The sequence below is a fragment of the Drosophila serrata genome, unplaced genomic scaffold (genome assembly GCF_035046125.1).
Source record: "Drosophila serrata isolate PLE 108 unplaced genomic scaffold, ASM3504612v1 contig_295, whole genome shotgun sequence".
Taxonomy (NCBI): Eukaryota; Metazoa; Arthropoda; class Insecta; order Diptera; family Drosophilidae; genus Drosophila; species Drosophila serrata.
The window spans coordinates 411,375-439,129 of NW_028257193.1; the positions used below are offsets into that span (position 1 = coordinate 411,375).

The 27,755-nt window shown below is 41.8% G+C and overlaps 3 protein-coding genes across 26 annotated transcripts; 1 reads left to right on the forward strand and 2 right to left on the reverse strand.

Annotated features, from left to right (window-relative positions):
* Positions 1 to 116: 116 nt before the first annotated feature.
* LOC110177367 (methylated amino-acid transporter SLC25A45) lies at positions 117 to 2,156 on the reverse strand. Of its 2 annotated transcripts, none has more exons than XM_020944059.2 (5): positions 2,000 to 2,156; positions 1,596 to 1,708; positions 1,148 to 1,388; positions 971 to 1,085; positions 117 to 909 (listed from the first exon to the last, which is right to left on the reverse strand). In XM_020944059.2, exons 1-5 carry the CDS (start codon positions 2,043 to 2,045, stop codon positions 513 to 515), a joined length of 912 nt encoding a protein of 303 aa, XP_020799718.2. In that variant the 5' UTR covers positions 2,046 to 2,156; the 3' UTR covers positions 117 to 512. The 2 variants fall into 2 exon arrangements, with proteins under 2 accessions (XP_020799718.2, XP_020799719.2); XM_020944060.2 differs by having other exon boundaries at positions 1,148 to 1,371; positions 2,000 to 2,146.
* Positions 2,157 to 2,910: 754 nt separating this feature from the next.
* Positions 2,911 to 23,810, reverse strand: wdb (serine/threonine-protein phosphatase regulatory subunit widerborst). 23 transcript variants are annotated; one of them, XM_086836937.1, is made up of 11 exons: positions 22,823 to 22,930; positions 22,422 to 22,518; positions 21,745 to 21,922; positions 9,428 to 9,827; positions 8,586 to 9,353; positions 8,316 to 8,515; positions 8,002 to 8,196; positions 7,748 to 7,938; positions 7,355 to 7,688; positions 7,052 to 7,281; positions 2,911 to 6,997 (listed from the first exon to the last, which is right to left on the reverse strand). In XM_086836937.1, the coding sequence occupies exons 5-11, from the start codon at positions 8,722 to 8,724 to the stop codon at positions 6,709 to 6,711; spliced, it is 1,578 nt and encodes a 525-aa protein (XP_086693063.1). In that variant the 5' UTR covers positions 8,725 to 9,353; positions 9,428 to 9,827; positions 21,745 to 21,922; positions 22,422 to 22,518; positions 22,823 to 22,930; the 3' UTR covers positions 2,911 to 6,708. The 23 variants fall into 23 exon arrangements, with proteins under 23 accessions (XP_086693063.1, XP_086693062.1, XP_086693059.1 ...); XM_086836936.1 differs by having other exon boundaries at positions 22,259 to 22,518; XM_086836933.1 differs by having other exon boundaries at positions 22,614 to 22,915.
* On the forward strand, positions 23,701 to 27,706 carry pins (G-protein-signaling modulator pins). Its single transcript, XM_020944141.2, has 2 exons — positions 23,701 to 25,629; positions 25,909 to 27,706. Exons 1-2 carry the CDS (start codon positions 24,352 to 24,354, stop codon positions 26,608 to 26,610), a joined length of 1,980 nt encoding a protein of 659 aa, XP_020799800.2. The 5' UTR covers positions 23,701 to 24,351; the 3' UTR covers positions 26,611 to 27,706.
* The last annotated feature ends 49 nt before the right edge of the window (positions 27,707 to 27,755 follow it).

Here is a 27,755-nt window from a genome sequence, read left to right on the forward strand (position 1 = left end):
GCAGCACCACGTTACCGAATTTCAAAACTTTCAAATATTGCGAACAAGTTTTTAAATCAAAAGCAAACAACTAATGATTATGAAGATTTACTGCAATACAATTCAATTAATAACAATTTTAAGGTTCCATTTTTTTATTTGCCAGTTTTATACCATGGTTCTTTAATAAAAAAGGTTTAAATTGTAAACAGTATTCATAAAGTGACTATTTTTATACAATTGTTTTATGTGTTTTTGGATGGGTAATCCTTACATTTTATTTGTGCATTTTAAAACTTGTATTTTTTAGTTCTTTTTATCGCCTTTATAATTTAGTGGTGCCTTTAAGTATCACAATTGTAAAATTTTTATTAAAATCAGCGAAAGCTGTGACTGGTATTATTATATGTACAATATAGCAAAAAGCGTAAGTAGTATATTAAAGTTCAATCACACTCATTTTTAGTAGATATCAATGGTCACAGCATACAAACTAGTTAAAGCTCTTAGTCCCCGGCAGATCTGGCCTTGGGTCATACGTAGGTGCCATTCCACCGCTGGCACCATTCCAGGGCGTACTCGTAGCCCAGGAAAGTGGCGGCATTGAAGGGAATCGCCCGCGCCACCAGCATCCAGCTGCCTCGGAAGATACTCCGCCAACCGTAGGCCCTGTAGTTCACCTTCACGCAGTGAAAGATGCCCCGGAATTTGTGGTTCTCATCCGCTTGCATCAAAGTCTTCACCACGTCGAACGGAATGACGCATACCCACGAGATGACTCCCGCCCAGGCACCGGCCAGAGTGGTCACCAGCAGATTAATACTGGCTCCGTCCGTCTGGCTGCGTCGCCGCCGCACAAAATCCCGTCCGTCCAGATAGTCAACGCTCTGGCGGTAGGCCAGCATATAGATTCCATAAGGCAAAACGTCACTGCCAAGTAAAAGATCACAGCGGTCACAAAAATCTTCATTTTTAATAGGGAAACACTCACCGACACATCATGGGCAGCAGACCGCGGTATAGACCGGAGATGCCGTCAGTCTTGAGTATCCTTTTGAAAGTGCCAAAGGCTGTCCTCCGCTGCCCATACAGATAGTCATTGTAATCTGCGAATGAGTTTGAAACATTAGCTACAAGTTCTGGGAGAAAAATCTAATGGCAAACCCACAACAAGCAGTCTGCAGGCGGACCTTGATCAGCTCCATGGGACAAGCTATGAAGGATTGGACAAATCCCGCCACTGATCCAGCCATGAACATGTTGTGGTATTCCAGCTGCTCCCGCTGGTAGTCACTATGGCAAACCTTCCTCAGCTGGCGCAGATGGTTACCATAGATGCCAAAGAGCAGCGAATTGATGGCGCCCGTCGAGATGAATGGGAAGAACATGCCCCTGTAAAAGCCGTTGATCTTTAAGGCGATTAAACCAAATATCTCCATCTAGCCGAAGCTTTCAAGGACTACATCTAGTCAGAGGATCAACAAACCCGCTGTTTAAATCTGTCAAAAGCTCTTTTCAAATTTTAGTTTAGCATGAAGGCTCATTAGGATATTGTATTTTTCAGATATTTTGATTTTTCATACTCTGATCAGACGTAACCCTCTTTCCTAACTTACCCCATTGTTCCTGCTGTAGATCTGATGGACGGCAGTCATGACGGAGGAGTTGGAGGCTTGCTGCCATACCTTGATCGTGTCTAGGGGATGGGCCACCAGCACCCCACAGGCACCTATAATCAAATCAAAATATTGTACATAAATAAGTTAATTAAAAAATTTATGTTGAATCGCCGACGATGCATGCTGCTTGCCAAAAAATTCGCTGGCGGCACCGAAATACACGCCTTGGGGATCAGGGGCGCCGCCGCTCATGAACTTGACCGTGGCGCCCATTGGCCGCTGGGGCTGTTCCTCTCAACAAGTGGCTCATCATCATCTGGCTTTGGCATTGCGTCATTCCTAGACAAGACCGAATATGGGATGCTCCCGGAACCCATCCCAAGCTGGAGCTTTCCACTCACCACCGAAGCATCCGGCCACAAAGTCGCAATAGTTCTCCCACTTCATGGAGGATCACGGAATAGTTAGTCAACGAGGGTGGAATTTTCAAAATTGATTTTTCTCGCGACTTTTCCGACTGCACCTGACGACGGCAGCGAACCAACTGCAACGCCAAAGCTTTTGTGGCGTTGTAGCAAAGCTCGCTGCGTTCTTAGCTTTTTTGCTAACAAAAGCTGAGTGCTAAAATATGCAATAACAAATTGTTGTTTTATTTCTAGAAAGATTAATTATGCTAAATTAGCATTTTTATAGGTATTATTTTATTCAGAAGCTTGCAAATCAGTGAATGAGTCTTTTCCGACCCTATATATCATATATATTCTTGATCAGCATCAAAAGCTGGATCAATCTAGCCATGGCCGGTCAGAATATAAATTTGAAAAATTTTGTTTCGATTTTTTCAAACAAAAAAAAGGGGTTACATTGTTAAAATTTTTAATATTTTTAAAAATTATATTTGGTATGCAGATTAAATAACACGTTTCCCAATTGAAATTAAACCTTTTATAGCCTAGTTATTAGATTTGTAAACCTTGATTTGTTGATAAAATTGGCATTAAATATTGTATTTAATATTGCCAATAGTTTTTGCTAAGTCTAGGTCTATTTTTTACCTCAAGTTATTTGTATTGCCTATTTTTAACTGACGAATTATTATGTTTTTTGTAATATTTAATTATCCTTAAGTATTAATGTTCCAGATTTAGCCATAGATATTTTCAACCAAAGATTCTATTCCTAAAGATGTAAAAGTTAATAGTTTATAAATAAATATTATTCCTAAAAATATAAAAGAGCAATAGTTTAAAAAAAAAAATAGTGCTTAAAATACGTACCTTGTTTGGTGTTTTTAATACAAAAATGAAACCAGTTTTATATTTTATTTTTTATTTATTAATTTTTTATTGTTGATTGATCTCTTTGCTTCTTTTCTCTCCGTTTGCTCATACTCATCCATTCAGTTTTTGTGTGTGTGTTTTCTTTTTTTTTCAATGTTTTACTTGGTTTTTATTCATTTTTGGTTAATTCTGCTTGCAGCTAAATATTTGTTTTCTTCTGCGCCTTTGCAATTTCAAATCATTTTCTGCTGCCATGCTTTTAGTTTCTGGTTTTTGTTTTAATTTTTATTTTTTCTTTTTTCGCATACTTGCTGTCGAAGCAATCAACTAAACCTTTGTTTTCTTCTGATGCTCATGTATATATACTTTTTATATATATGTATGTATATACCTATATATATATTTATTCCCATTTATGTTTTGTGTAATTATAATTTACTCTTTATATTTACTCTCAGCATAAGATTTTGTTTAGTCGTGTGTGAGTGAGTGAGTGTGTGGTTGTGGATGTGTGTGAGTCTAGTGTGTCTCAGTGAGTGTGTTGTGGGCGGGCGAGTGTAGTGCAGTGTGTGCCATCAACCCAAAGAAAACCATTGAAATCCTCGCACACACCGTCGTCCTAAAGAACAAGAACTCAAGAAGTCATACGTAATAATAGCGTGTTTCATATATACGATAGGTTGTTTTTTTTACAAGTCTAGAACATAAGAAAATACATAATTCACATATATATTTATCCTCTTCCCTCTGATCCTTTTTGCTTCTCCCTCTCCTTCCATTGTTAGTATCCATAGTATTTATATTGTTTAAGCGCTTTAACTATTTTTGCTCTTATTGTTTGTTTTTCCATTTAATTTTTATATATTTTTTTCCATTTGTTTCTTAACTTTTTTGTTTTGTTTTTGTTTTTGCAACGTTGTTAATGCGACTTTATTTTTTAGTACAAGGTTTCGTCTCTAAAAGTACTTAACGAGTTTGCTTTTGCTTATACTTCTTCATCTCCGCTCAGCCGGCTCTAAGCAGCAGCTACATTTAACATGCTCGATTTGTTTATACATATAAATACAATAATAGAAACTATAGTTAAAGTTACCATATATATGTGTAAGTTGAAAGCGGACTTAACAGGTTAACTCAGAGTGCAACAGAAATGGATTAAAAAGAAAAAAAGGAAAGGATAATAAAACAATGAAGAGAGATACTTTAATCGTTAAACCACTTGTCTTACATATTTATTTATTCATTTGTTTATTAGGCATTCCTCCCTTTGTCAACATTCCTATTTAGTTTGCTTGCTTGATTTCTGGCTTTGTTTTTACATTTGCATTTATTTTTTGTATTACTTTGATTGGCATCCTATGCGAACATAAACGTTAACTAGAGATGGGTGCGCTATTCGAGGACTATGGATCGATCTGCTGCTAGTTGGGTGAGTCAAGAGATGGGTATCGTAACAAAGGGGGTTGGTATTTGGGTTCTATAGTCCTGTTTCCTGGTGTTCTTCTGGAGGAGCTTAATGCTCTGATCGCTTTACTTCTATTTAATGGAGGTGATCATCGTGGGCTCTAGTTGCAGTTGCTTGGGCTTTTGTTTAGCTATTTTTCTCGTTTAATTACACGCTAATATAAAGATGCAAAACTTTCTTACACACGTTGCTTAGTATTTAGTCATAGGTTTGTTAAATTTTTTATGTTTTTGTTTTTTTTTTTTCGCAATATATCTCTCGTTTAGCCGATGATGACTCTCTAGTGGATGCTCTTTAAACGGTTCTCTCTCTTTACGCATATTGTTGTTGACATTGTTTTACAAACATATTTAATAATAACGCTAACTTTTACGCTTGTTTCCATTAGATTTTCTTCTTTTTGTAGTTTTTTTTTTCGCTTTTTTTCTCTTCATTTTGTTTGCAATATATGTGTATAATAACTCACGATTCACAGACACAATTATCATTAATATTATATGAACTTTTACGGTATCGCCTAATGAGAGACATTCATTAGTGGATAGTCGACCTTCTTGTCCTCTCATACCTCTATCTCTGCTCCTAGTTGGCTCCTATAATGCATGCTTCTATACTTTGTAATGGGCGTTGTCGTGAGAGTTGAATGAACAAACATGCATAGTATACTTCATATATAAATTTTATATATATCTCCTTACTATGAGTGCATCTAAGTGAGTGTGTAGTGTGTGTTGTGTGAGTGTGAATGAGTGAGGAAGCGGTCCAAAAAGTTGATTCCCCCTCTTTCATCTTAGCTACATATTATTTACAATGACAAAATAATCGAATAATGACAATTGTGCGCATTTCCATGAAGATTACAAAAGTATAGGCATAGAAAATAAATTAATTTAATTAAATATCGAGAATAATTAGAAGGGAATTTGCAAACTATTTAGGACTCAAACACTTCGGACCGCTTCCCCTGAGATATTCTTCAATGCAAAGGATATTTTTAGATAGTCTCTGGAAATGTTTCGCTAGCTGAATTTTTCGAAAACCATATTCTATATTCTATATTCTCGGTTGGTTGGTTTCTCTAGCCTGGCCTTTTTACAATGCTCTCAATATATATATATTTTTGTTTTATTGTATGCTTAGTACATCTCGATTACTGCGCATGCGCCTATTCCCCAGCTGTGGGGGCATATTGTTGATATACATACATTTAGATAGATCAGCGTTACATTATGGTATGGTATTTAGTTGTATTCTTATTCGTGTATAAATCTGCCGGCTGCCTGTGTGTCTACCTTAGCCCGTTTAGCGCAACTTCAAACAACGTACTAAAACTTGGCTTTCGTTACTAACCGATTCGGAGTCGTGCAGCTGCCCGGGAATTGTTGGAATTTATGTTTCGAGAAGTCTTGACGGAGTGTGCAACACTTAAAGCTAAGTAACAAAGTTTAATTCCGGATAGTTTTTTTTTTTTGGGGGGGGGGAGCACAGTTCTTGATATATTTTATATACAATTCAGTGGGGAAATCGGGGACTAAGACACGCCGTTCTATGGAGCAAACAAAAATTCCGAGGATGCAACTATTTTACACATTTCGAATGAGAACGCAAGTATGTTTTGCAAGTGAGTGGGTGGTGTGCGTGTGTGTGTGTGTGTTTTGGATGGCTGATCTATGCTAGGATCTAGTTAGCAATATGTTTAGTTAATAATATTCAATGCGCTTCAACAATCCTCGATCCTCAGTTATAGTTTTCATCGTTCGCTTGCTCTTTTCTTCACTTACTAACATGATTTCTCTTTATTCAACTTGTGTTCGCTTAAACGTAATTAATAATTATTCTTTTCTTCTTTTTTGTTTTAATATATATTTATACGTGTCTGCATGTGTGTGTGAGTGTATGCGTGTGTGTGTGTGGGTGCGCGTAAATTTCTGCTTATATTGGTTGTATCTTGTACATTTATAAAGATTTCTTTAATGCCGCACTCAAGCTTCCTACACGCACACAAACACACACCCGCGCCCACGGACAGGGATCTGATTCAGCTCCCGCTCCAGATTTCGGTTCTACCTCCTTTGACAGCCGCCCAAGCCTCCCGTCCCGTCCGATAGTGGGTCAGCTTGGTTGGTGTCTTGTCAATCGAGTATACATTTTAGTTTTATATGTTCTGGTTTAAAGTTTAGCATATGTGTGTGTGTGTGTTTGTTTTAGTATAACTATATTTCTTTCTCCTTTAGATGCTTGCTTCTGCTGTTGTTGTTGTCTCTGCCATTTACGGTTATCGGATAGCGCGTTAGCTTTACGCTCCTACTGATGTTGGTTTTGTTTTTATTATTAGTTTCCAGCGCGCCTCGCGTTGCCTGCTTGCTTAGTTCTCCGCCTTGACCTCCTGTTTGATTTTCGCATTTGTGGTCGCAGGATTATTGTCGCCGCCGGCTCCGCCGCTGGACAGGCTGCCGCTGCTGCTGCTATTCGACTGCTGCTGATGAGAGTTCAGACCGGCGGAGCTAGGTGGCTGCAGGGACGTTGACGCCGCAGGGACTGCGCTATTCGATGTCGCAGCGCTGCCGCCAGCGGAGCGCCCAGTAGAACGATTGGATTCGAGTTCGTGCAGCTTCTTCCACAGCTCTTCGCGGTCGCGCTCACGCTTTTTCTCTCTGAAAAGGCAAGAATTTGGTTAGTTCGTTTTAAACTTTGGCAGCCTCACTCACTTTTGCCGCTCCGCCTTATAGCTGGAAGTCAACTCGTCAAACAGCTTCGAATTCATCTCCATAAACGTCTTCAATACGTTGTAGACGAGTGCCACAATGGTTTGATTCCAGTGCTCCTTGCTGATGCGGTACAGGGCCGGGAACATAATGGGCATGATGACCGCGTTGTTCTCCTCGATGAGCGACATGGCATACTCATTGTTCCACAGATAGAGTGCGCGCTCAGCAACCTAAAGGGAAGAAATCCGATAAGATTTGGATTATAACAACAAAATAGAAAAGGCTATTGCTTGTGGGACTCACTTGAAAATGTGGACTTGACACGCATTTGGCAATCTGGCGGAACAACGGCTCCTGGATCTTGGCAAACTGCGGCGGATCGATCACGTCGAGTATCTCCTCAATTTCACCCAGGAACATGACCTCCTTTTGGGAACACGTCTTGGGCCAGAACTTGAGAAGCCCACGCACCACAGGCTCGGTAAGGAATGGATCCTTCTCTAGGAATTGTACAATGCAATACGCCAGCTGAGCGTGATAGAGCGACAGGCATTTGACTTTGTGTAGCGGCAACAGGACCTTGACCAAAAACTGCTTGTGTTCGGCCTTCAGGGGCAAAGCGAATCCGTTGATGATACTGATAGGAGGAAATAACTAATTATAACGGACAAAAGAATAGACCCAATTGTGACATACCTGCCGAGAATTTCCAAAAGCTCACCGACTCCATTAAAGTGCTCCGTCTCGTAAATGAATCGCAAGAATATGTTGTTGATCTGTTTTCGAATAAAGGCTCGCAGTCCCAGGAACTTTCCGTAGATGCGATGCAACACCGTCTTCAGAAAGTCCCGCTCTCGCGGATCCTCCGAATCGAAGAGCTCCAAAAGCTAAAGAACAGAAATCCGTTTCAATAAACCTGTTTTTTTTTTGGCACAAAAGTAGACACTCACCTGCAAGACAAACTTTTGATCAATCACCCGTTTGCCGATGGTTGCCTGGAAGTCCTGTGACTCCAGGAAACGCAAGAAGACCTCGTAGACCAGCTGGAGGTGTGGCCAAGACGCCTCCAAAGTTGGATCATCTTCCTCGGGATCGAAATCGGGATTCTCACTGGGCGGCAACGTGCGAAATAGGTTGCATGATATCTGGTAGAGGAAAGACAAGGTGTTTTTTAGTGAGATGAGTTGTAAATTCATTATTGCAATATTTGCGAGTAAACTGACAATAATATGAATGTATTGCGAGGGATAGAGGCGATATTTACCATGCGAATTATTTCCGGATAGACCGGTTCCGTAAGCACACCGCGCCCATGTGTTATATAGGTGGATAGGTCATTGAGTGCGGCCCGCTTGATCTCCTTGCCCTTTAAATCCGTGACGGGATCCATAAAGTCAAAGGAAACGCAACACTGGCGCAGCTTCCGTATAAACAGCTCCTCCTGTTCTAGGCTGGAGCAATCAGCTATTGGAGCAAAGTAGATAGAAATTGTTAGAATTTACTGAGCACTAAATTAACAGATTTTCAAATATACCTTTTAACGGCGGCAATTGCTGCAGCTCAACATCCTGAGAATTTCTGTAGCGCGAGGAACCTTGACTCTTTTTACCCTTCTTCTTGAGCGAACGTTTGGCAAACGGGTCGATTCGATCCACAAACGTGCCCGATGACATCTTTTCAGATTTGGGTTCGTTTGAATCGATGGCGGTCTCCGTGGCTGTCTGTGTGGTATTCAGCTTGCCGGCTTTGTTCCTAACGCTTGCCACTGAAAATTGATCGGCTGCACCGGCACCGGCAGCAGCAGCTGCTCCTCCACCCTCACCTGCGCCTTGGCCTCTGCCCTCGCCAACGCCCTCGTCGCCGTCTTCGCCGAAATCGCTGTTGAGGATCTCGACTGGCCGTTTGTTGCGTGATTTGCGTAGCCAACCGAAAATTTTATGTGTTATGTTGGCGACTTTTGCGGTTGAGTTTGGCGTCTTGCAGTTGTTTTCGTCACTCCTGGTTAATCCCAACAGCTCTGCTCCTGTTTCTGCGTCTGATTCCGGGTGTAATTCCTGGCCAATCACCAACTGCAACTGCTGCTGCTGCAACTGCAACTTTTGCTTGTACTTTTTCTTGCCTTTGGGAGCGTTCTCCTTCTGCTGTTGCTGGAGTAGCTGGAGCAGCTTCTGTTGCTGTGTAATGGTGATGGCGGTGTCAAAGCGGTAACGACTTATCTTGGCATCTATCAAACGGGGTCCCTTGGGCGTGAAGTTGTTTAGCTGCCTGGATTTGGTTTAAATTCGTTACAGTTGTATGTACACTGGAATAGTAAAGTGGGACAAGCAATTAGCTAGGTGACTTCATCAGACCCACTCATCCACACCCAAAACTCACCTGCTTCTGCCTCTGCTGCTGTGTTGTTGCTGTTCAGCTATCCGCTTTCGTCGCTTCTTGTGTTGGTTTTAGTTTTATTTTGTTTTTGTATTGTTTACTGGAGGGATTGTTGCATTTGCGATGCGCCTTACTCTTGATAATACTCTCGCTTAGCTTCTGCGTTGCTCTGATTCTGATTCAGATTCTGATCCTCTGTCTCCGCTTCTGCTGGCGCTGCTGCTGCTCCTGCTTCAGCTGCTCCTGAATGGCACATCAATTTGGTTCACCGAGAGAGAGAGAGAGGAGTGCTGCTGGCTGGCTAACTTTTGATTGCTGCATTCACATAGTCCTCGTCTCGTCGACCTTCGCTGTTGCTGGTTGTTTTCTTATTGTTTTTTATGGATATTTGGCATCACATGCACTGCAAGCAAACAGGGAAGGTTAGATAGATAGGTTTTATAGGCGAAAATAATTCAAAAATTGACAGCGAAGTGAAAGGAACGAGGGAAAAGAGCCCCCGAATACGATAAAATGAAACATTCAGGTGTATCTATCTAATCGTTGGGGCTTTGCAGGTGAGTCCCTGTGCTTGTGTGCGTGGAGATAATGGCTCTGACTGTGATTTCTTTGTCACCAGATAACAGAGAGCTGATAAAAAGAGAGAGGCACTTTGGTGGCAACACTGGAAACTAAATCATTTACATGTTAAATCAAATTTAAAGTGGTTTTCAAAGATCTAATTGATACTTTTTTTGCAGAATTTACCCAATTATAAACCCATTCTCGTTAGACCAACTTTCCCTTGGCCAAAGCCTTATGTTCATAGCCGCAGAAGAGCCCACAATGTGGCCATTACAAGGAGGTTTTTCTGTTAAATTAAATTCCCCATTTGCTTGAATTAAATCAAGGCGAGCCATTGACCGGAAACTAGATGGCGCTGTCATCTTGAACGGAAATGAAGCCAAATAAAGGACACCAGTGCGCCCATGAGCGAGGGAGAAACTCATTCATTTGCATGGCTTGTGTTTTGCTAGGAAGAAGAGAAATCAACCAAACCTGGGCCTGGCTTGAACTTCAATTCAATTCAAATCAGGAAAAATGCCACACACACACACACACACACACTCACAGCACACACACATGAGTGGCAACAACAAGCACACACTGTGTTCACTTCGAGGACATTGTGGAGGAACTCGTTCACTATATTCCAGTTAGACACTGGCACACAAATTTGCACAAATGCAAGTCAAACCGATGCGGCGGCCCACAGTCGATTCCAAAGCAAAACATGTTTAACATGTCACACACATTTCGCCGGCGGAACACCCACATGCATCCAGAGAGCAGAAACAAAAAAAGAGCCAGAAACGGACGGGGACCACACGGCGTATGAGTGACAAACAGGTAAATGCGATCAACTCGCTTGGCCCAGCTGCCTGCCTTTCCGCCTGCCTGTGGAAATGGAAATCGAGACGCGTGGGTGTCTATGCACTTGGAGAAAAATCAAGTCTAATTAGTTTTTAAATACAATATTTCGTAAAAATTTACAATAAAAGCCCGAAGAAATGTTGAACTGTTGGATCTACAACATTCTTTATATATTTTCCCTTGTTATTTAAATATTTGGTGAAGTTTTCTCTCAGTGGCTGGGCAAACCAGAATACGCATGTGTGTGTGTGTGTTGTGTGTGTGTGTGTGTTGGCCAGCCGGAACTCATCGAATCGCTTGGAGAGCGACAGAGAGCGGGCGGTGTGTGTGTGTGTCTGCGAGTGGAGAGTGAAAAGTTTGCACAGCTGCCTCTGACGGCCTTTTATTTTCTGCATTCGTGGTCAGCGCTCTTCAACGCGTTGTCCAGTTAATAATTGAATTTTCCCTTACTTGTTTTCTCTCTTTTTTTTGCTTGGCTTTTGGTTTAATTTGCTTCAATCACCTTCACTGTGGGCGGGTACACCATCGAGTAAACAACGTCAAGTCAACCCCACGGTGACATTTAATATGGGAACGATAGCGAATCTAGAGGCCTGCGCCTGGGCTGGCCATTTATTATGCTATTTTATATAAAACCATCAACGGGGGCTCTATACGAACCCAGCCCGGTCCGGCCCAGCCCAAAACGTCCCAAGACAAATGACCGAAAACAACAACAATGCCTGCTGACCATTAGGCCTCCTCCCCACCGGTAGAGGGGTTCCCCCCTTTAATGTGTGTGTGTGTGTATGTTTGTGCGTGTGACCTTATGACATTATTTACTCGACAGGGCGAAATTCCCCAGCATATATAATAACAAATAGCCAAAGCAGCCGCTCACAAAAATAATGAGACAAGTCCGCCCGCCTGCTCCTCCTGATATTCCAATACGATTTTCCCCCCCGGATTCTACAGACTGTCACACTTAGTTTTACTTTGCTTTGTGTTTGGTTTTTGTTTTTCTGCTGGCATTTATAAGATTTTTGCCGCCCAATAGCTAAAACACAGTCATCGTTTTGGTCATCTAATGACTAAGCGTCGTCGCCCTCACCAGTTGTGAAAATTATTTTCCCCACCCACTTGGGATCCATCTTTTCTAGCCGCCAGCTCTTGGCATTGCCTTCTCCACCAATAGTATATTTTTTGACGCATGTCTATTGGTTTTCCAGCCATAATCAATAAGCTACGAATAAAATGTTTGAGGGCAACAGAGAAAGAGAGCAGAGCAGCATTGGAGCTCGTTTTGTTAGCCAAAAAACTGGCATTAAACTTTCGCCCAATGCCAAGTTTCCTCAAAGTTTTCATTTCTTTTTGCATTGCAAGTTTACATATTGTTTGTTGCTTAAAAGTGTTGTAATTTCCCCCCACTTAAAGTACTTAATGTGAGTCACAACAAATAATAATCGTTTACTCGAAAAGTATGCCTATCTGTGGGCACTATCAACAGATTCATTATCAGAGATTAGTTTGTTATTATTTTGAAACCTAATTGGTAAGATTATATAGGAATTGTGCTATTAACTTTAATTTGCTTCCGCATTTTCTCCATTATTAAGGTACTAACATGGCAGATTATAAACGCATATCAAAGTATTTACCCACAATTTACTTTGATTTATTTAGGGCTTTTTGGGAAGATTCATTACTATGAAAACCCCACAATTTGTTTTGTTTTCAAACATTCAGAATGCTTTAAAGTTTTAGCTTTCGTAAATGATTGTTTATAATTAGAAGTGCAATAAAATTGAAAATTAGTGGTACAGTTTGTTAAGGGGGAAATACAAACAATTTTTATGACTTTTGCATTTATACATTCTATTTTGTACTTCCCCATTGAGTAGCTGATTAAGGCTTGATTTTCTTTTTATTTTTCCCTAAATATATAGTTTTGTTTGTTTGAATGATTTCTTTTAGTTTTGAGGTGTTTATGGCCGCTAGTTTGGGGTTTATGTAATGCAAAGCGACACGATGATAAGCAGAATTTCCCCCCCTCTTCACATGCCTCTTCTTTAGTGTGAAAATATTGCGCACTGTTTTTCGTTTTTCTTTTTTGACGCGTACTTGAAACGTGTCCAAGGAATCAGGCAGGGGCTGTACAGGAGGGCTTCAAGCTGGAAAAATTGTGGAAAAACTACGCAGTAAACGGCGCCCTCCTCTCATACACACACAGACGCACACACCTACTCATGTACACACACTTGAAATCCTTTTGTGCAGCACAGCAGAGACGAGTTCATGGTCGGTGAGAATCTTCCATCATCACCACCGCCTCGTCTCCAGCAAGGCATGACAGTGAAAATGCGAGAGATGGAAAAGCGGCGAATGCATCAAATTACTGGCATGCATTCGGCGGCTCCACAGAGTTTAGTGGCAAAATTATAAACTGCGTTATGTTGCGTGTACACGTACAAGTACAAGTACTTGGGAAATCACCAACGCTGCCAGCATGAAATTGATTTCTGTCGGTAATCATCGAGGAAAGTCAGAGTCTGTGGGCGGTTCCAACAATGCACGGGATGAAGCAGAAGAACTCTTATAAGAGAGAGTTTATAACTGGAAAATCGAATATTTCCCATAAAATAAAAGCAATAAACACAAATTGGTGCTTCCTCGGAATTCCCATTGCGCACTTTCTGTAAAAACATCCAAGGGTGGAGGCAAAAACCTTGACCTTATCACAGGGAATGTACACACAACTGTCCTGTGCTGTCCCCCGATATTGATATCATGGAATCAATCAAATCAACGCGAAACGAGTTTACATGTGCAACAGCTTTTCCGACGCAACACAGAGCTGGGCTGGGAAATCCAGGGGACAGAACTTGGCACATGTGCCAAGTGCAAAATGCAAATATCTGCATGGAAATCCTCCTCTGGCACCCACTACTCGTCATCGTCCTTCTACCCATCCGTGCATATGCAAGAATAATGCACTGTTTAATTTACATAAAGTGAAAGGAAATGGAACAATAAGTTTTATAAGATTTCATGCCCCGGCCCCATCAGCAACAGCAGCTGCGGAGCGAACAACAACAGCATCAGCAGCAGCAGCAGCATCAGCAGCAGCATCAGCAGCAGCATCAGCTGCAGAAGAAGCGAAAGTTTGCACAATGTAAGCACTTGGGTCGCCCAGCGTGCGCCCTCAAGGCAGCCACGAGCATCATCACCAGTCCCACACACTGCGAGAAAAGGATTATCATTAATGGGAGGATACATTTGTCAGTTTTGTATCTAATTTAAAAGAATTTCTTACTAAGCTAACCAAAGGCATTGAGATATTAGGTCAAAGAAGTGAATGCAAATTCACAATTTTTCACTTCTTTATTTTATAAGAATAGAAAGAGTTTCCCAACTAACATACTCAAATTTTTAAAGTTTTATTTACAGAAAAACAAAACAAAAAAACATAAATATTGACACTTCATGTAGGGGTTTTCCCCGCAGTGCTAAACCACCAAAAGGAAGAGAACACATTGTAAATGTCAGGAGTGGGTGGTCAGCATCGCGGGTTTGGGAATGTACTACTTCGGCTCGGATGCTGCTGGTGCTCCTCGGTCTTTCGGGGAAGAATGAAAGAACCTGCCACTCGACATTTCTCTGGGTTGCATTTTTTATTTGTTTTGGTTTACTCTGCGCAGGATATACATACACACACACACACACACGGGTTTTCCCTGTTTTTTGACCAGAGCTAACAAAATTAGAGAAAAATTTCCAAGGGAATTGGGTCACTTTGGGAAAATAGTAACTGCGTAAATCTGGGCAACTTGTGTTAGCGAGCATGTAAAGCGTTATTAAACATTCAAGGCACTTAACAAGCGAATGATGAATGATCCAGGGGGGTGGGGGAGGTAGGGAGAGAGTAATAAATTAAATTAGAAAACTGCCCCCCGAAGGCACAAGACAAAGTTAGAGAAACTCGATTGGAAAAGTTGCAGCTGACTGACTGCTGAGTGGCAAACAATGGCAAGCCAAACTATCGATTGATGTTTGCCAGTCCAGCAAAAAAAAAACACAGCATTAGCTACAGATACAGATAGGGAGGGAGGAAGAGAGAGACAGCTGCATAGATAGTTAGAAAGAGAAAGAGAGGGTGAACTTCGAATGCGTGCACAAGAGATGAGGCAATGAGGAGGCGGAGCAGGGGGAGAGCTTTGCCCAAAAAGGGTTTCGTTGTGCAAATGTCAGCTAATAAAGCTCAGCTCAGAGCGAAATGCATCCGACAGATGCATCGGCATGAATGAGACCCGGAGCTTTCCTTATCGCACACACACAATATTCCAGGCCAGAGTTTATAGTATTAAGCCACGTTGAAGGCCACACATACTGACGTTAACAAGCTGACTGGCTAATGCATTTATTAATTCCAATTGGCAAGCATGATTCAATTTATTGATAGCCCCGCTTAGCTGCTGGCTGACCGCGAATTTCCCACCACAAGCTAAATAATTTCAATAAAAAGAGGCGCCATCGCACCTCACCTTTTCTCACCCAAAGTTCAAATGAAACCGGCTCACGCAATGCGACATTGACACAACCAGAAAGGAAAAGCCGCAGGAAAAGCACAAGGTGGGGGCACAACCAGCATTTATGGGTCACAAAAATAGACTCGACTTTATACTTCTATTTTTGGACACCAACTGTAGAGGGTACTGCGTCAGCATGCTCTTTCTGGACGATGGGTTCCGAGGAGAAGTAACACATTTTTCCATTTGCGCAATGAACAATTATTAATCGAAGGCGTGGGGGTTGGGTTGCGCACACACGTTTTTGTGCAATGCATTTTCAAAGGGACTAGCGGAAAAGACATGCAACTGCAACAGAGACTTGCAACTGTCATATTCCGCTTAATGTTATTAAGTGAAAGGAGCTCTATAAAAGGTTCTGGGAAAGTAAGACTTTTGTAAGTGGGCCAACAGGAATAGTTCTTGGTAGAGTATGAATAGCAAAGTAAGTTTCCTTGAATTACCTTGAAGTGGAATTAATATAGGGTTTGGTATTAACTCGGCAATTTCCACGAAATTACAAGTACCCATAAAAATGTGTATTTTACGTATAAGCCATTAACAAATTCAAGGATAAACTACTAAGGCAAAAAAAAAAAATTGACTCGTAGATTGGTAAGAAATTACGTTATTCTTAGACGGGTTCATGGAACTTTAGGTATCAGTTCAAGTTTATTCTCCGTCACATAACATTCTAAAGTATTTTGATAACTGCATTAAAGTTCAAAATGCTTTGCTTGGCAAAACTCTCAATAAAGCCATATCAAATTTGGAATCTTAAAGCTTTACTTATCAGTTCAAAGAACTTTAAATCATTATTCCTTAGGAATGCCAGTAATTAAAATAAGTTTGTTATCACCCAGAACCAGTTTGAAGAAATTATCACCAAATTAACATCTTAATAATCATCATTTTTAAGACTCCAGACTGGGATTTCTTATCCTTAAGCTCTTACTTTTAATTTGATTACCACATCTGTCATAACTTCTAGACCTGCTTGGCATGTGTGCTTCTGTTTTTTATGTAAGACATAATTTAACCTATTGCTGTCAAGAGCCAGCCAATGCGACAAAGAGAAAGTGCCACGAAATTAGTTGACAATGTACACAAAAACCCACAACTAATTGCATCAGCGACAAGTGTTATGAGTTTTCGGGAAGGGGAATTGCTGCTTTGGTTGCAGGTTGGGCTCTACGTACTATATTGTTATTAAATGGGGGGCCCCCCAAAGCAGTCAAGAGCAACAAAACCATATGACGAAATCGTTAAACATGAAAACAGGCCCAGCTAAGCGCAAACACACAGCGAGAGAGGAGAAACACAAAGAGACACCGAGCTGAGACACAACAGCAGCAGTCACAACAGTTTCCTCAATTTAATTAAATAATTAAGACCAAGACACACTGCGAATGCGACAGCCTTTGACTAATTAAAAAAAAGAAGAAACACACATACAACACACACCAAGAGAGATGAAACATAAGGCTGAAAGAATGCAAATTTTGTTGTGAAACAAGCGCCAGACGCCGTTCAGTTCAATGAAATATACCCCAAGCCTATAGCGTCACCACCTACGGAGGTATTTCTCTAGCAACAGTCAGGGTCAGGTAAATAAAACAGGAATTTGCAATAATATTTAACAATTTAATTGTATATACAAGAACATATTTAATGTTTGCATGTGCTTTGAAAGTTAATTAAAATAAAAAGGCTGATAAGAATATTTTTAGACTTTCAAGTCTTGTTTTTGAACATTCCTATATAAATGTCCTTATCTTTAGTTCTTTTATCTTGACCGTTGGTGTATATATAGAAACTATACAAAGTATTTAGATTTACGTATGTGCTACTTTGTGGAATATATATGCCACTCACTGCAAATTCAATGCCAGAGCATGGAAAATTTCTATTGAAAAGCGCTTCCCTGTTTTTTTGCTCACACCTCTCTCAGGCTTTTATTTTTTATATATTTTTTTCCGCCTTTACTTTTTCGTTTTGTGCTTTTTTAATTAAGCGATTTGAGCTGTGATAAGCAGGTAGCAGAAAGTGTGTGTGTGTGTGGGCGTGTCTGCCACCTAATCAAAATGTCGCATAAACACACAGGCACACTGTAAAAACAAAAGACGGGAAAATGTATCTCAGGGTGAAAGAGATAAGATACGAGAGTCTTGCCACCTAAAAAAAAAACGAGGTATTCTTCTTCCAAATGCCTTACTTATTTTTTGTTCTTGTGTGCACTTACGCCGCCGCTCGCCCATACAAGTGTTAATTATTAATTGTGCAGTGCGATTTTGTTTAATTTGCTGCAGCTGTCGCCTGCCTTGAGTGCTGTTTATTGATTTTGTCCATGACGCCACTTTGACCATAACAGAGAACTTCTGTTTGCTCTGGATAAACGAATGAACCTAAGTACTTATCCGGGCTCAAGGTCAAATTTTCATGATTTCATCCCAGCTGAAGAATTTCCCCCCATTCCTTGCTATAAATACACGCAAATTGAATTAAGAATATTTTCGAAAATAAATTTCCTTCGCTTCCAAGTTGAATTGCACTGCAAATGGAATATGGCCAAAACGGAAATTTATTTAATGCCTCCCCGCCGTCACCCCGGCCTTTCTGCCAGGTTGTAAAAATATCAGCGAAAAGATTTTTCACTGGCACCGAATTTCCCCCCAAGTCTAAATATATATCAGTGCGGTGAAAAACGTCATTAATTGCGGCAAAAAAATAAAAGCATAAGAAAGTCCGAGAGAGAGAAAAGCAAAGGAAAGGCTAGAGAGAATGAAAAACGAAAATGTTTGACATAAAATGTGAAAATATTTCTAAAGACTGCTAGACAGCAGCCAAATGAATGTAGTTTTTCCTAATGGATTTCTTCTTTGCAGACCCAAATACACTCATACACACTCATACACTCACTTCCGAACCTCGAACATTGACTCATTTTTAAGCTGATTAAAATTGGCAGTTTATTTGGTGCAATATAAATGGTTCATTCAACGAGGACTAATGCAATATACAGCTGAAAATTTGGCAAATGACATCACTAACTATGAATATGATAAGGAAGTGAAGGAAACAATATATAATTATAAGAACCCTGGAAGTTAAATAAAAAGTTAACCTACGTCAAGTGATTAATTAGTATTCTTTTTAAAAATAAATCAATACTCGGAGAGATTTCTTCTTTAAAAATAATAAGTAAAATATATGTATGAAAATTGGCAACAAGAATTCTTTGAATGTCTGTGTTAAACATGGTAATAAATCATTGATCAATGAAACAGAAGCAAATTTTTGATCAGCTTGTACCCTTTAACTGAGGCATTCCAGTCCTAGTGTTTCTAATTGACTTTTTTATCGTTTCATTTCGCGGCGTTTTTCTCATTTCTGACATCTACACAGCTGATTGCTCCTCTCGTTAGCAAGCCGTGCGAAGAAAAAAATGCAAACATTTTCCAAAACAAAGGCAAAAATCTGGGGCTCGGCCCAGTAAGCGTTTCGTCTGCCTAGACAGACAGACAGACAGACAGAAAAGTGAGGGCAATCATCTAATTATAATGAGAGAAACATTTTGCCCTCCACTCAGACGGTTGTTAATTGGCTGTGTGCGAAATATGTTTACTCTGGAATACTGCAGGTTTCTTTTATTCTATTCAAACCCGGCGCTGGCTTCGTAAATTGTACAAATAAAATTGATTTGTGTCCCTTGCAATGAAATCCTCAATTGCCAATAGAACAAACAATCAAACAAAAAGCTTCGACCAGACTGTAGTTTTGCTTGAGGCAAGCTGGCCATTGCAAATAACGAAAATATTTTCAAGTCAAACACGAAATCCTGGACTGAAAATCCCACAAGGGGAGTTGAGAGGGTGGGTAAACAGTATATAAAAAAAAGGAGTTCCATTGCAATCAATTTGTGGAGAATTTCACAAAAACTTTACGTTCTACACATACTTCTACTACCGGAATTCGATACAATACCATTCACCGAAGATGGCTGCTGTTTTTATGGTTTTGTTTACACCAGAGCCTAGAGTAAATCAATTCAACTTGGATAGAGTTGAAAGAAATATGTGTGTGCGGGCTTTATTTTTAGAGCATCCAGGGGAATGAAAGCGAACATATAAAATCCAAAAGGGAACAAAGAGTATCTAGAACTGCACAGGAATAAACCAATTCAAAAAGAAATGTAATTCAAACCACAAAACATAGATACAAAGATGAAAAACATAAATGTGTTTGAGTGTTAAGTTCCACGATTCCTAGCAATTTTCTCAGTGTGAAATTAGGGAAACTGTTTCAGAGAGACAGGTATAGCCCAGCAATAACAATTTGTACATAACGAGGGGTGAAAATGGAAGGGGAAAACACAACACCACACACACCGCGCACACATAAAGCGACTGAAAGTGAGGTCAGTTATGTCAAAACAGACAGCCAGAAATGTACACAAGCGAGTGAGTGTGTTTGTGGTCATTAAGAGGTTACCAAGCTTCAACTGACAGAGGAAAATCGGCGGAGAAAGAGTCAACTTACAGCAGGCAAATTGACTCTGAGCACGCTCTTTAACTTCTGCGGTCGGGCAGAAAAGTTAAAGCTGCAGCGAAATTAACAACAACCGCGGGGAGAATGTGCGTCAAAAAGGTGAACAGACGCAAAGCAGGTCGTCCCGAAGGGAGGGGACAGCCCCAGAGACATAGTAATTTTATAATAGAGCTCGTCTTTCACCCGATACGGGGGGACTACTATAGATAGAGAATGCAGAGTGAGCTTCATATGTATGTGAAGGCATTTTATGGCAGCAGGCACATTACATTCTCCTTCACAGTGAAAACTCCAGTGACCGCACAAATTGTTGCTCATACACACATGCTGGCACGACACTCATTTGGGTTGGCCTGTCTTGGTTAATACTCGTTAAAATACTAGAGAAAATTAAATCCTCCGAGATAATCGGTTTCAAACTGTATCTACAATTCAAGATAAACTGAGCAAAATTCAAATAATCAAAGAAAACACTAACTTTATATAAAGAAAACGCAAACAAAACTTTTAAATTTCAGAAATACAATGACATTTAAGGTTATAGATCAACTTTTGGTTTGGGTTTAACTCACTAACAAGTTCTTGCTATTATAAAAATTAAACATTTTAAAAGTTTATGATGATTAATTAACAGGGGGCCCTGTTGTACAATGCTTTGCGGTATTTTCCTTATTTCAGGAGCTTTTAGCTTCTGTCTCAAACACATTTCAATGGTTGTTTTGTCAAGTACAATCCTTATTTTTAAACAACCGTGACGTCAAAGTCAAGTAAAGTCCAAAGAAGCAGACTGGGCCAGTAGTGTATCACACACACATGCGAAGCAGTTAATGGCAGGTGACAAACCCGCTCGGACAAAAAGCGAAAAGCTCGTAGGGGGAATCGATCGCAGGTAGAAAACTGGAATACAAACGTCGAACGAAGAGTGCTATACGAGTGTGATTTTGTTTTCTTCTGCACTAAGACGAAAAAAAAAACAAAATAAACTTAATTGCTCACAAGTCACGTTCAATTTGGCAACTCTCTGCTGGGCGTGCTGGTTGCCCTATGGATTACTGTAATTAAACTGATCTGTCCGACGATATATCAAGTACGGATTATGACTTAATTTTAGCATTGCAAGGGCCTTGTCACCTGGCTGACAGGTGCGAGAGAGCCTCCGAAATGATTTACCATTTACCATTTTGACACATTTATGCTAATTTCGAGTAGGCTCGACGAATTTCGTGTGTGTCCCCACACGTATATATCAATTGGAACTTGTTAATTTGCCGAGCAGGTTCTCCCCTTCCCCTTCCCCCCTGCTGCCCAGCAATCACTCAATCAATTAGAACCAGTTCTTTGTCTGACTTTCGGTTGGATAGAGCTTAACCCCATGCATACATTAAATTTGGCGTTTTGGGAAATTAAATTGGTTTTTAGAACATATAAAATACTGGGAAATAAATTAGGTCTAAAATTTAACTTTAAATATTTTAAATTAATATGAAATATCTGGGTATCTGGGTATCTATTTAACCTTTTGATTCAAACCCTAACTAAGCGAAGCAACAATTATTTTTGCAAACCTTCAGGCCATTATTAACTCTTACATTAGACTCAATTTCTCGATTCACTGATAATGTTATTCGCAACGAACTAAATAATCTAATTTGCACATATTTAATTTGGTTTCTTAAATGTGATAATTGGTATTTAATGTACCATGGGCACTTAAAGGGTTAAAACATTGAACGGAAATAGAGCGAGCTTTGGCCCAAAATGGTTGCGATTCGATTTGAATTTGTTGTGGGCCAACTTCCGTTGGTCTTGGCATACCTTTTGCAGTTCGCGTTTCTCGATTTCTCAGTTTCTTAGTTTCTGTGTCTCAGTTTCTTGGTTACTCAGTTGCTTGATTTCTCTGCTTCTCCTTAGTTGTGCTCTCTTATTTGCCTACGTCACGGAGTACGGAGATTGAAGATGCTTTTTTAGCTTTCAGCTGCTGTGTTCGGTTGCACTGTGGATGTGTGTATAGCGTTTGACATAATTGAATTAAAACTGTAGTTCACGAGAGAATTTTTTGCAAAACGCATCGCGCGGCCGGGCGGAGAGAGGGGATGGAGGGGTCCAAGTGGGGTCAACACATGTAAATGCGGTGTCGAAGCAAATAAAAAAATAAATAAAACACAAAGCAGCAGCGGATTTTAAGCAAAAGCCCGTGCGCGAGGTGTGTGTGTGTGGGTAGCCGAATGGGAGAATGACAGAATGGGAAAACGGTAGAATGGAAGAATGGCGGAATGGTAAGGAAGAGTGGAAGGTGAGAGAGCGCAGCTGTTTTGATGGGGCTCTTTGCCTTTGCTCTTTCTTTCGCTTCACTTCGGTTTGTTGATTCCTTTCTTTTCGTTTTTTGCAGTAAGATTAGGTAACTTGTGTCTATATGAACATAATTCTTAACACATTTTACTGCTTGACACACACACTTATCATAAATATGTATGTTTCAAACACACACTCACACAAACGCACACTCCTTGGTGCGAGAGAGACACAAACACACACTCGCACGCACATACACACACACACAGGCAGACAGCGGGCAACAAAATCGATATTCTAAAAATAATATAAGTAAAAAATATATATGCTCATACGAAATCCAAACGAATCTCAATTGTAGCCACCGTACGCATGTGTGAGTGTGTAATTACATATTTATTTATTTATTAAAACTTTGGGAACACCGAATTGCGTCTGGGTTTTAGCCGCTTACTGCGCACTTGAAAAATTTGCATTCGAATAATAATCGCCACGAAAAACAGCCTCGATTCGGTGCTCGGCTTATTTAGCTGCGCTTTTTCGGATTTCAATTTGAGGTTTTGCTTTTGTTTCGTGCTTGCAGAATATTTTAGAGACCGACCGATAAAGCGGACTGCGTTCTATATCAGGAGTGTGTATATAAAAGATTTCTATATCTTTTGCACCGACGACGAAGGCGGCATACGGCAAATGTGGCGATATTTTTTTCATTCGTCGCTCTCTCTCTTGCCTTTCGGCTCGCTCTCTCTTTCTCTCCCCCACATGTGTATATACTATAGGTACGTGAGAGCGCGCACACAGCAAAAGCTGAGAAATGAGCAGTACTTGAAAGTATTTGGCTTATTGTTATTGTTGTTATCGAGAGAGAGAGAGAGTTAATACTGGCGCACAGTGTCACAATTTCACACCCAAGTGTCTGGCCTAGTCACTATCACGATTACTCATTTTGCTTAAATTTCGATACCACTGTGCCAGATTTCTGGGTGAGAGCGTGGTGAGTTTGGGCACTCACCGCAAGCTGTTGTTGCGCGTCACTCTCTCCGCTACGCTCTCTCCCAAATGGTCACATCACAGGTAAGATATCCAATGGTCCGCACCACGGTCATACCGCTATTTTTTCCTATATCGAGGGCGATAACCAAACAGTGGCTATCGTCATCGGCCTGTCGCCCTCTCGCTCACTCTCTCTGTATGGCACCCACTCGCACAATTCTCCTTTATGCCCTTCCGCCTGGTTTATTATCCTGCTGACTTGATGTAAATTTAGCATAATGTTTCCTCTGCACTGCTGGCTGCAACGAAGGCGAGCACACAAAAAAAGCGACGCAACGCACACACACCTCAAATTCTGGTTCGGTTTGGTACACCCGATTCGCTGCTGTTTCCTGCGTATTTCGCGCACGCACTGCCACAATTTCACCATATAATCGCGCCGCGGTGGAGAACGTGGACTTTTCGATCGAATTTGGCGGCCGGCGGTTGAGTTTTATGCGAGAAATTTGACTTTTTTCGGCAACAAGAAAATCGTTCAGAGTAGAAGTGACGCCATCTTTAATGATGGCAATTGTTACGCCTATCGATATTCTGATAGTTTTTGTGGTGTCACATGCGATACTTTTAGTATTTTATTCTCGAAGGTAGCTGGTCACACTCAAGTCGCTTATTATGCTGACGCAGATTAATGTTTATTTAGGCGGTTGATAAATTTGCGCTGTAGGATATGCTCATAATATTATTTGACTAGCTGTTTTTAGTAATAATTGTGTAAGTGTTCTGGTTTCCACCCGGGAAATTATCGATAGTTGGCCTATTTGATATTTTCAATGTTGTGATAGCGAAAACTCGGTACTATCGATAGTATCGTTCTTTGTACAAAAACTATAAGCAATTATTGTATTTATGACTAATTGATAACGAAAAACGGTACAAAAGAGCCATTAATCTAAAATTTCACCTGCCACAACGCACCAGATCGCCACACCGTGTTCCAGAAGTTAAAAAAACCAACCGAAACTCTACAGAGGTACCCGGAGACAGCGTCGCAAAGTGGACAACTCCCAGTTTTCAGAGCAGCATCACCTGCAGCAGGCGGAGCATTGCGACAAAAAGGCGAGACTGAGGCGCAGCAGAATGTCCTCGCTGTCCGCGTCCGCGGAGAATGTGTCCAGCTTGGGCCTAGGAGCCGGAGGCGGTGGCGGTTCCCACGACGGCAACTCGCAGCAGGGTTCAGACGGAGGATCCAGCATGTGCCTGGAGCTGGCCCTCGAAGGCGAGAGACTCTGCAAGGCCGGAGACTGCCGGGCAGGCGTTGCCTTCTTCCAAGCAGCTATCCAGGCGGGCACAGAGGATCTGCGCACCCTGTCCGCTATCTACTCTCAGCTGGGCAACGCCTACTTTTACCTGGGCGACTACAACAAGGCAATGCAGTACCACAAGCACGATCTCACACTGGCCAAGAGCATGAACGACCGTCTGGGCGAGGCCAAGTCATCGGGCAACTTGGGCAACACGCTCAAGGTGATGGGTCGCTTCGACGAGGCAGCTATCTGTTGTGAGCGCCACCTGACCCTCGCTCGCCAGTTGGGTGACCGCCTCTCCGAGGGACGGGCTCTGTACAATCTGGGTAATGTGTATCACGCCAAGGGCAAGCATCTGGGACAGCGGAACCCGGGCAAGTTCGGCGACGATGTGAAAGAGGCTCTGACTCGCGCCGTGGAATTTTACCAGGAGAACCTTAAGCTGATGCGTGACCTAGGTGATCGTGGAGCCCAGGGCAGGGCGTGTGGCAACTTGGGTAACACATACTACCTCCTGGGCGACTTCCAGGCAGCTATTGAGCATCACCAGGAGAGGCTTCGCATTGCCAGAGAATTCGGAGACCGAGCAGCCGAAAGGCGTGCCAACAGCAACCTGGGAAACTCGCACATCTTTCTCGGGCAATTCGAGGACGCAGCCGAGCACTACAAGCGCACCCTGGCCCTAGCCATGGAACTGGGAGAGCGCGAGGTAGAAGCACAGAGCTGCTACAGCCTGGGCAATACCTATACGCTGCTGCACGAGTTCAACACGGCCATTGAGTATCATAATCGACATTTGGCCATTGCCCAGGAGCTTGGAGATCGCATTGGCGAGGCACGGGCTTGCTGGTCACTTGGCAATGCCCACTCTGCCACAGGTGGACACGAGCGAGCGCTCCGCTATGCGGAACAGCACCTGCAGCTAGCTAAGGAGTTGCACGATCCCGTCGGCGAGAGCACGGCCAGGGTGAACATCTCGGATCTGCGTAAGCTACTTGGAATGCCAGAGTCGGAGCCCTCGCCCACCGAGGAGGAGGCGCGTTCGAGTGCCTCGGATCATTCGGCCAGCGGTCATCAGTCGGATGGCTCGGAAAACTCACAAGGAAGGATGGTGAGTACTCGTTAAGTTGTCAGGTCATAGGTTGCCTTTACCCTAGATTAGATATTATTTCTTTGGACTGTATACATTTTCCCTTTCCCTATTTTTGGATAGAGGAAACTTGCATGCTTTTTGTTTATAACCCCCGCTGTTTGCGGTGATTAGCAACAAACCGTAGAATAAATATTTAGACAGAAGACCATAAAGCACGGCGGCCAACTGTAAAAGAGAAAGCAGGAACTCAACAGATTCATAAACATATTTTTCATTATTTTAATTGATACCTTTTAGGTGCGTGTTCGTCGCCAGAGCATGGAGCAATTGGATCTGATCAAGATTACGCCAGATGGCAAGCGCCTGCAGGAGGAGAAGAACCGGGCGCAAGCCACCAACAAAGCCAAAGATGACGACTTCTTTGAGATGCTCTCCCGTTCGCAGTCGAAGCGGATGGACGACCAACGCTGTTCGATCAAGATAAACCAAGCTGGAGCTCCGGCGGTGGCCACTGGCGCTACTCGCAAGCCGCTCGTGCAGCAGAACTCGCTGTTCGTGGACCCTACCAACCTGCCCGGCCTAAAGTCGCCAACGACGGCCAATGCTGCGGCCATCGGTCATGGACACGCGCATCCTCCGCTGGCAAGGAGTGCCACTACCACTCAGCAGCCGGACGACGCCTTCCTGGACATGCTGATGCGTTGCCAGGGCTCGCGGCTAGAGGAGCAGCGCTCGGAGTTGCCACGCCCTAATGTTACCATGGATGCAGAGGCGGAAGCACCGCAGCCACAGGCTCCAGATGCAGCTGTGGGTGGTGCGGCACGCGGACAGACGGGACGCGGAGCCACAGTGCCCGACGAGGACTTCTTCTCGCTGATCATGAAGGTGCAGAGCGGTCGCATGGAGGATCAGCGTGCCTCGATACCGTTCCGCAGTGCAAATAACAACAACAATAGCCGGAGCAATAACAACGGCTCGGCTGGCGGGGCTAGAAAGTAGAGGAGCCGAAATAAGTCCAGAATAAGAGTCCAACCAGAAACAATCCTATCAGTCCATCCCTGGCCGCAGTTCCCAATTCATTTTTGTTATACCCACGTACATCTTGCGGCCATTTTTTCAGCCGTTCAGCCGGCGGCTAAGCATTTTGTTCTTTTTATAAGATTTATACAAACACACGTAATGGAATATTAATTTATGACTACCGACTAACCAAGTAACCAAATATTAGGGGCCTGCGTGCCCCCAAAGCGAGCGGAAGAAAGAAAGTGAAACTACCATTGGATGACGATGATGCACTCACTCATCCAGTCATGACTCATTACACACTCACCCTGAAGAGAGAAAGAGAGTTGGCCATGATATTGAAACAATCTGCACACGAGTTTTACGATATTAACGTTTGAATTGCATGTGAATCTAGCTTAAGCTGATTGTGAACTAATCCCATTTGCTCAATAGACGGAACCAAGTCTTCTCTACGATCAACGATCTTTACTAATACTATATACATTCTCTAACCGCATTCAGCTCTATAAACCTAAGTTTTAAGTCTAACGAACAACCACATATACTGTATAAGCAATGCATTTTCCAAATCAAAAATCTACAAATGTTTCCAATTGTATCCATATGAGTATTGCATTTTGCTCCAAACATATTTTAAGCAACTTACAATTTTTTTTAGATATTAAAACACAATGAGAGGCGGCTCGGCTTTCCCTTTCTGGACCGGCGCGCGCTTGTGTTAGCACGTAGCATACGATATACACATTCATACGTACACATATACAAGATACATATGAACAATATATAGTTATACCAATGTCCGGCGATCGGTCGATCCCGGATGGTTCTACACAATATACACAAAAGAAAAAATACAAAAAACTGAGTTCGAGTTGCATGAAATGAAGCCAAAATTTATTGATGTTAAACGTTTATGTGCCGCGATAGAGGTGTGCGCTCATGGAGCTAATTGTAATGGTCAGCAATGGAGATGTCATTATGATATGAAGTTGCAAAACATACATACAGGCGGACAAATATGTCATGTATTATTAAATATTAAAATCAAAACCAAACTGTTTGCTGACAATTAGCAGATATTCTTATTGGGAGGCATTACAAGAAACCAATTTAGATTG

Bases quoted from the DNA above. Each gene is read 5' to 3' on its own strand.
- LOC110177367 (XM_020944059.2), bottom strand. From the start codon at position 2,045: ATGAAGTGGGAGAACTATTGCGACTTTGTGGCCGGATGCTTCGGTG. The intron at 1,709-1,999 runs GTGAGTGGAAAG...ATTTGATTATAG, and splicing joins TGTGGCCGGATGCTTCGGTG to GTGCCTGTGGGGTGCTGGTG. The intron at 1,086-1,147 runs GTGGGTTTGCCA...ACTCATTCGCAG, and splicing joins CCGCCTGCAGACTGCTTGTT to ATTACAATGACTATCTGTAT.
- wdb (XM_020944143.2), bottom strand. From the start codon at position 8,724: ATGTCATCGGGCACGTTTGTGGATCGAATCGACCCGTTTGCCAAACGT. The intron at 7,282-7,354 runs GTGAGTCCCACA...TCTTCCCTTTAG, and splicing joins TGTCAAGTCCACATTTTCAA to GTTGCTGAGCGCGCACTCTA. The intron at 6,998-7,051 runs GTGAGTGAGGCT...TTGCCTTTTCAG, and splicing joins TATAAGGCGGAGCGGCAAAA to AGAGAAAAAGCGTGAGCGCG.
- pins (XM_020944141.2), top strand. From the start codon at position 24,352: ATGTCCTCGCTGTCCGCGTCCGCGGAGAATGTGTCCAGCTTGGGCCTA. The intron at 25,630-25,908 runs GTGAGTACTCGT...GATACCTTTTAG, and splicing joins AAAACTCACAAGGAAGGATG to GTGCGTGTTCGTCGCCAGAG.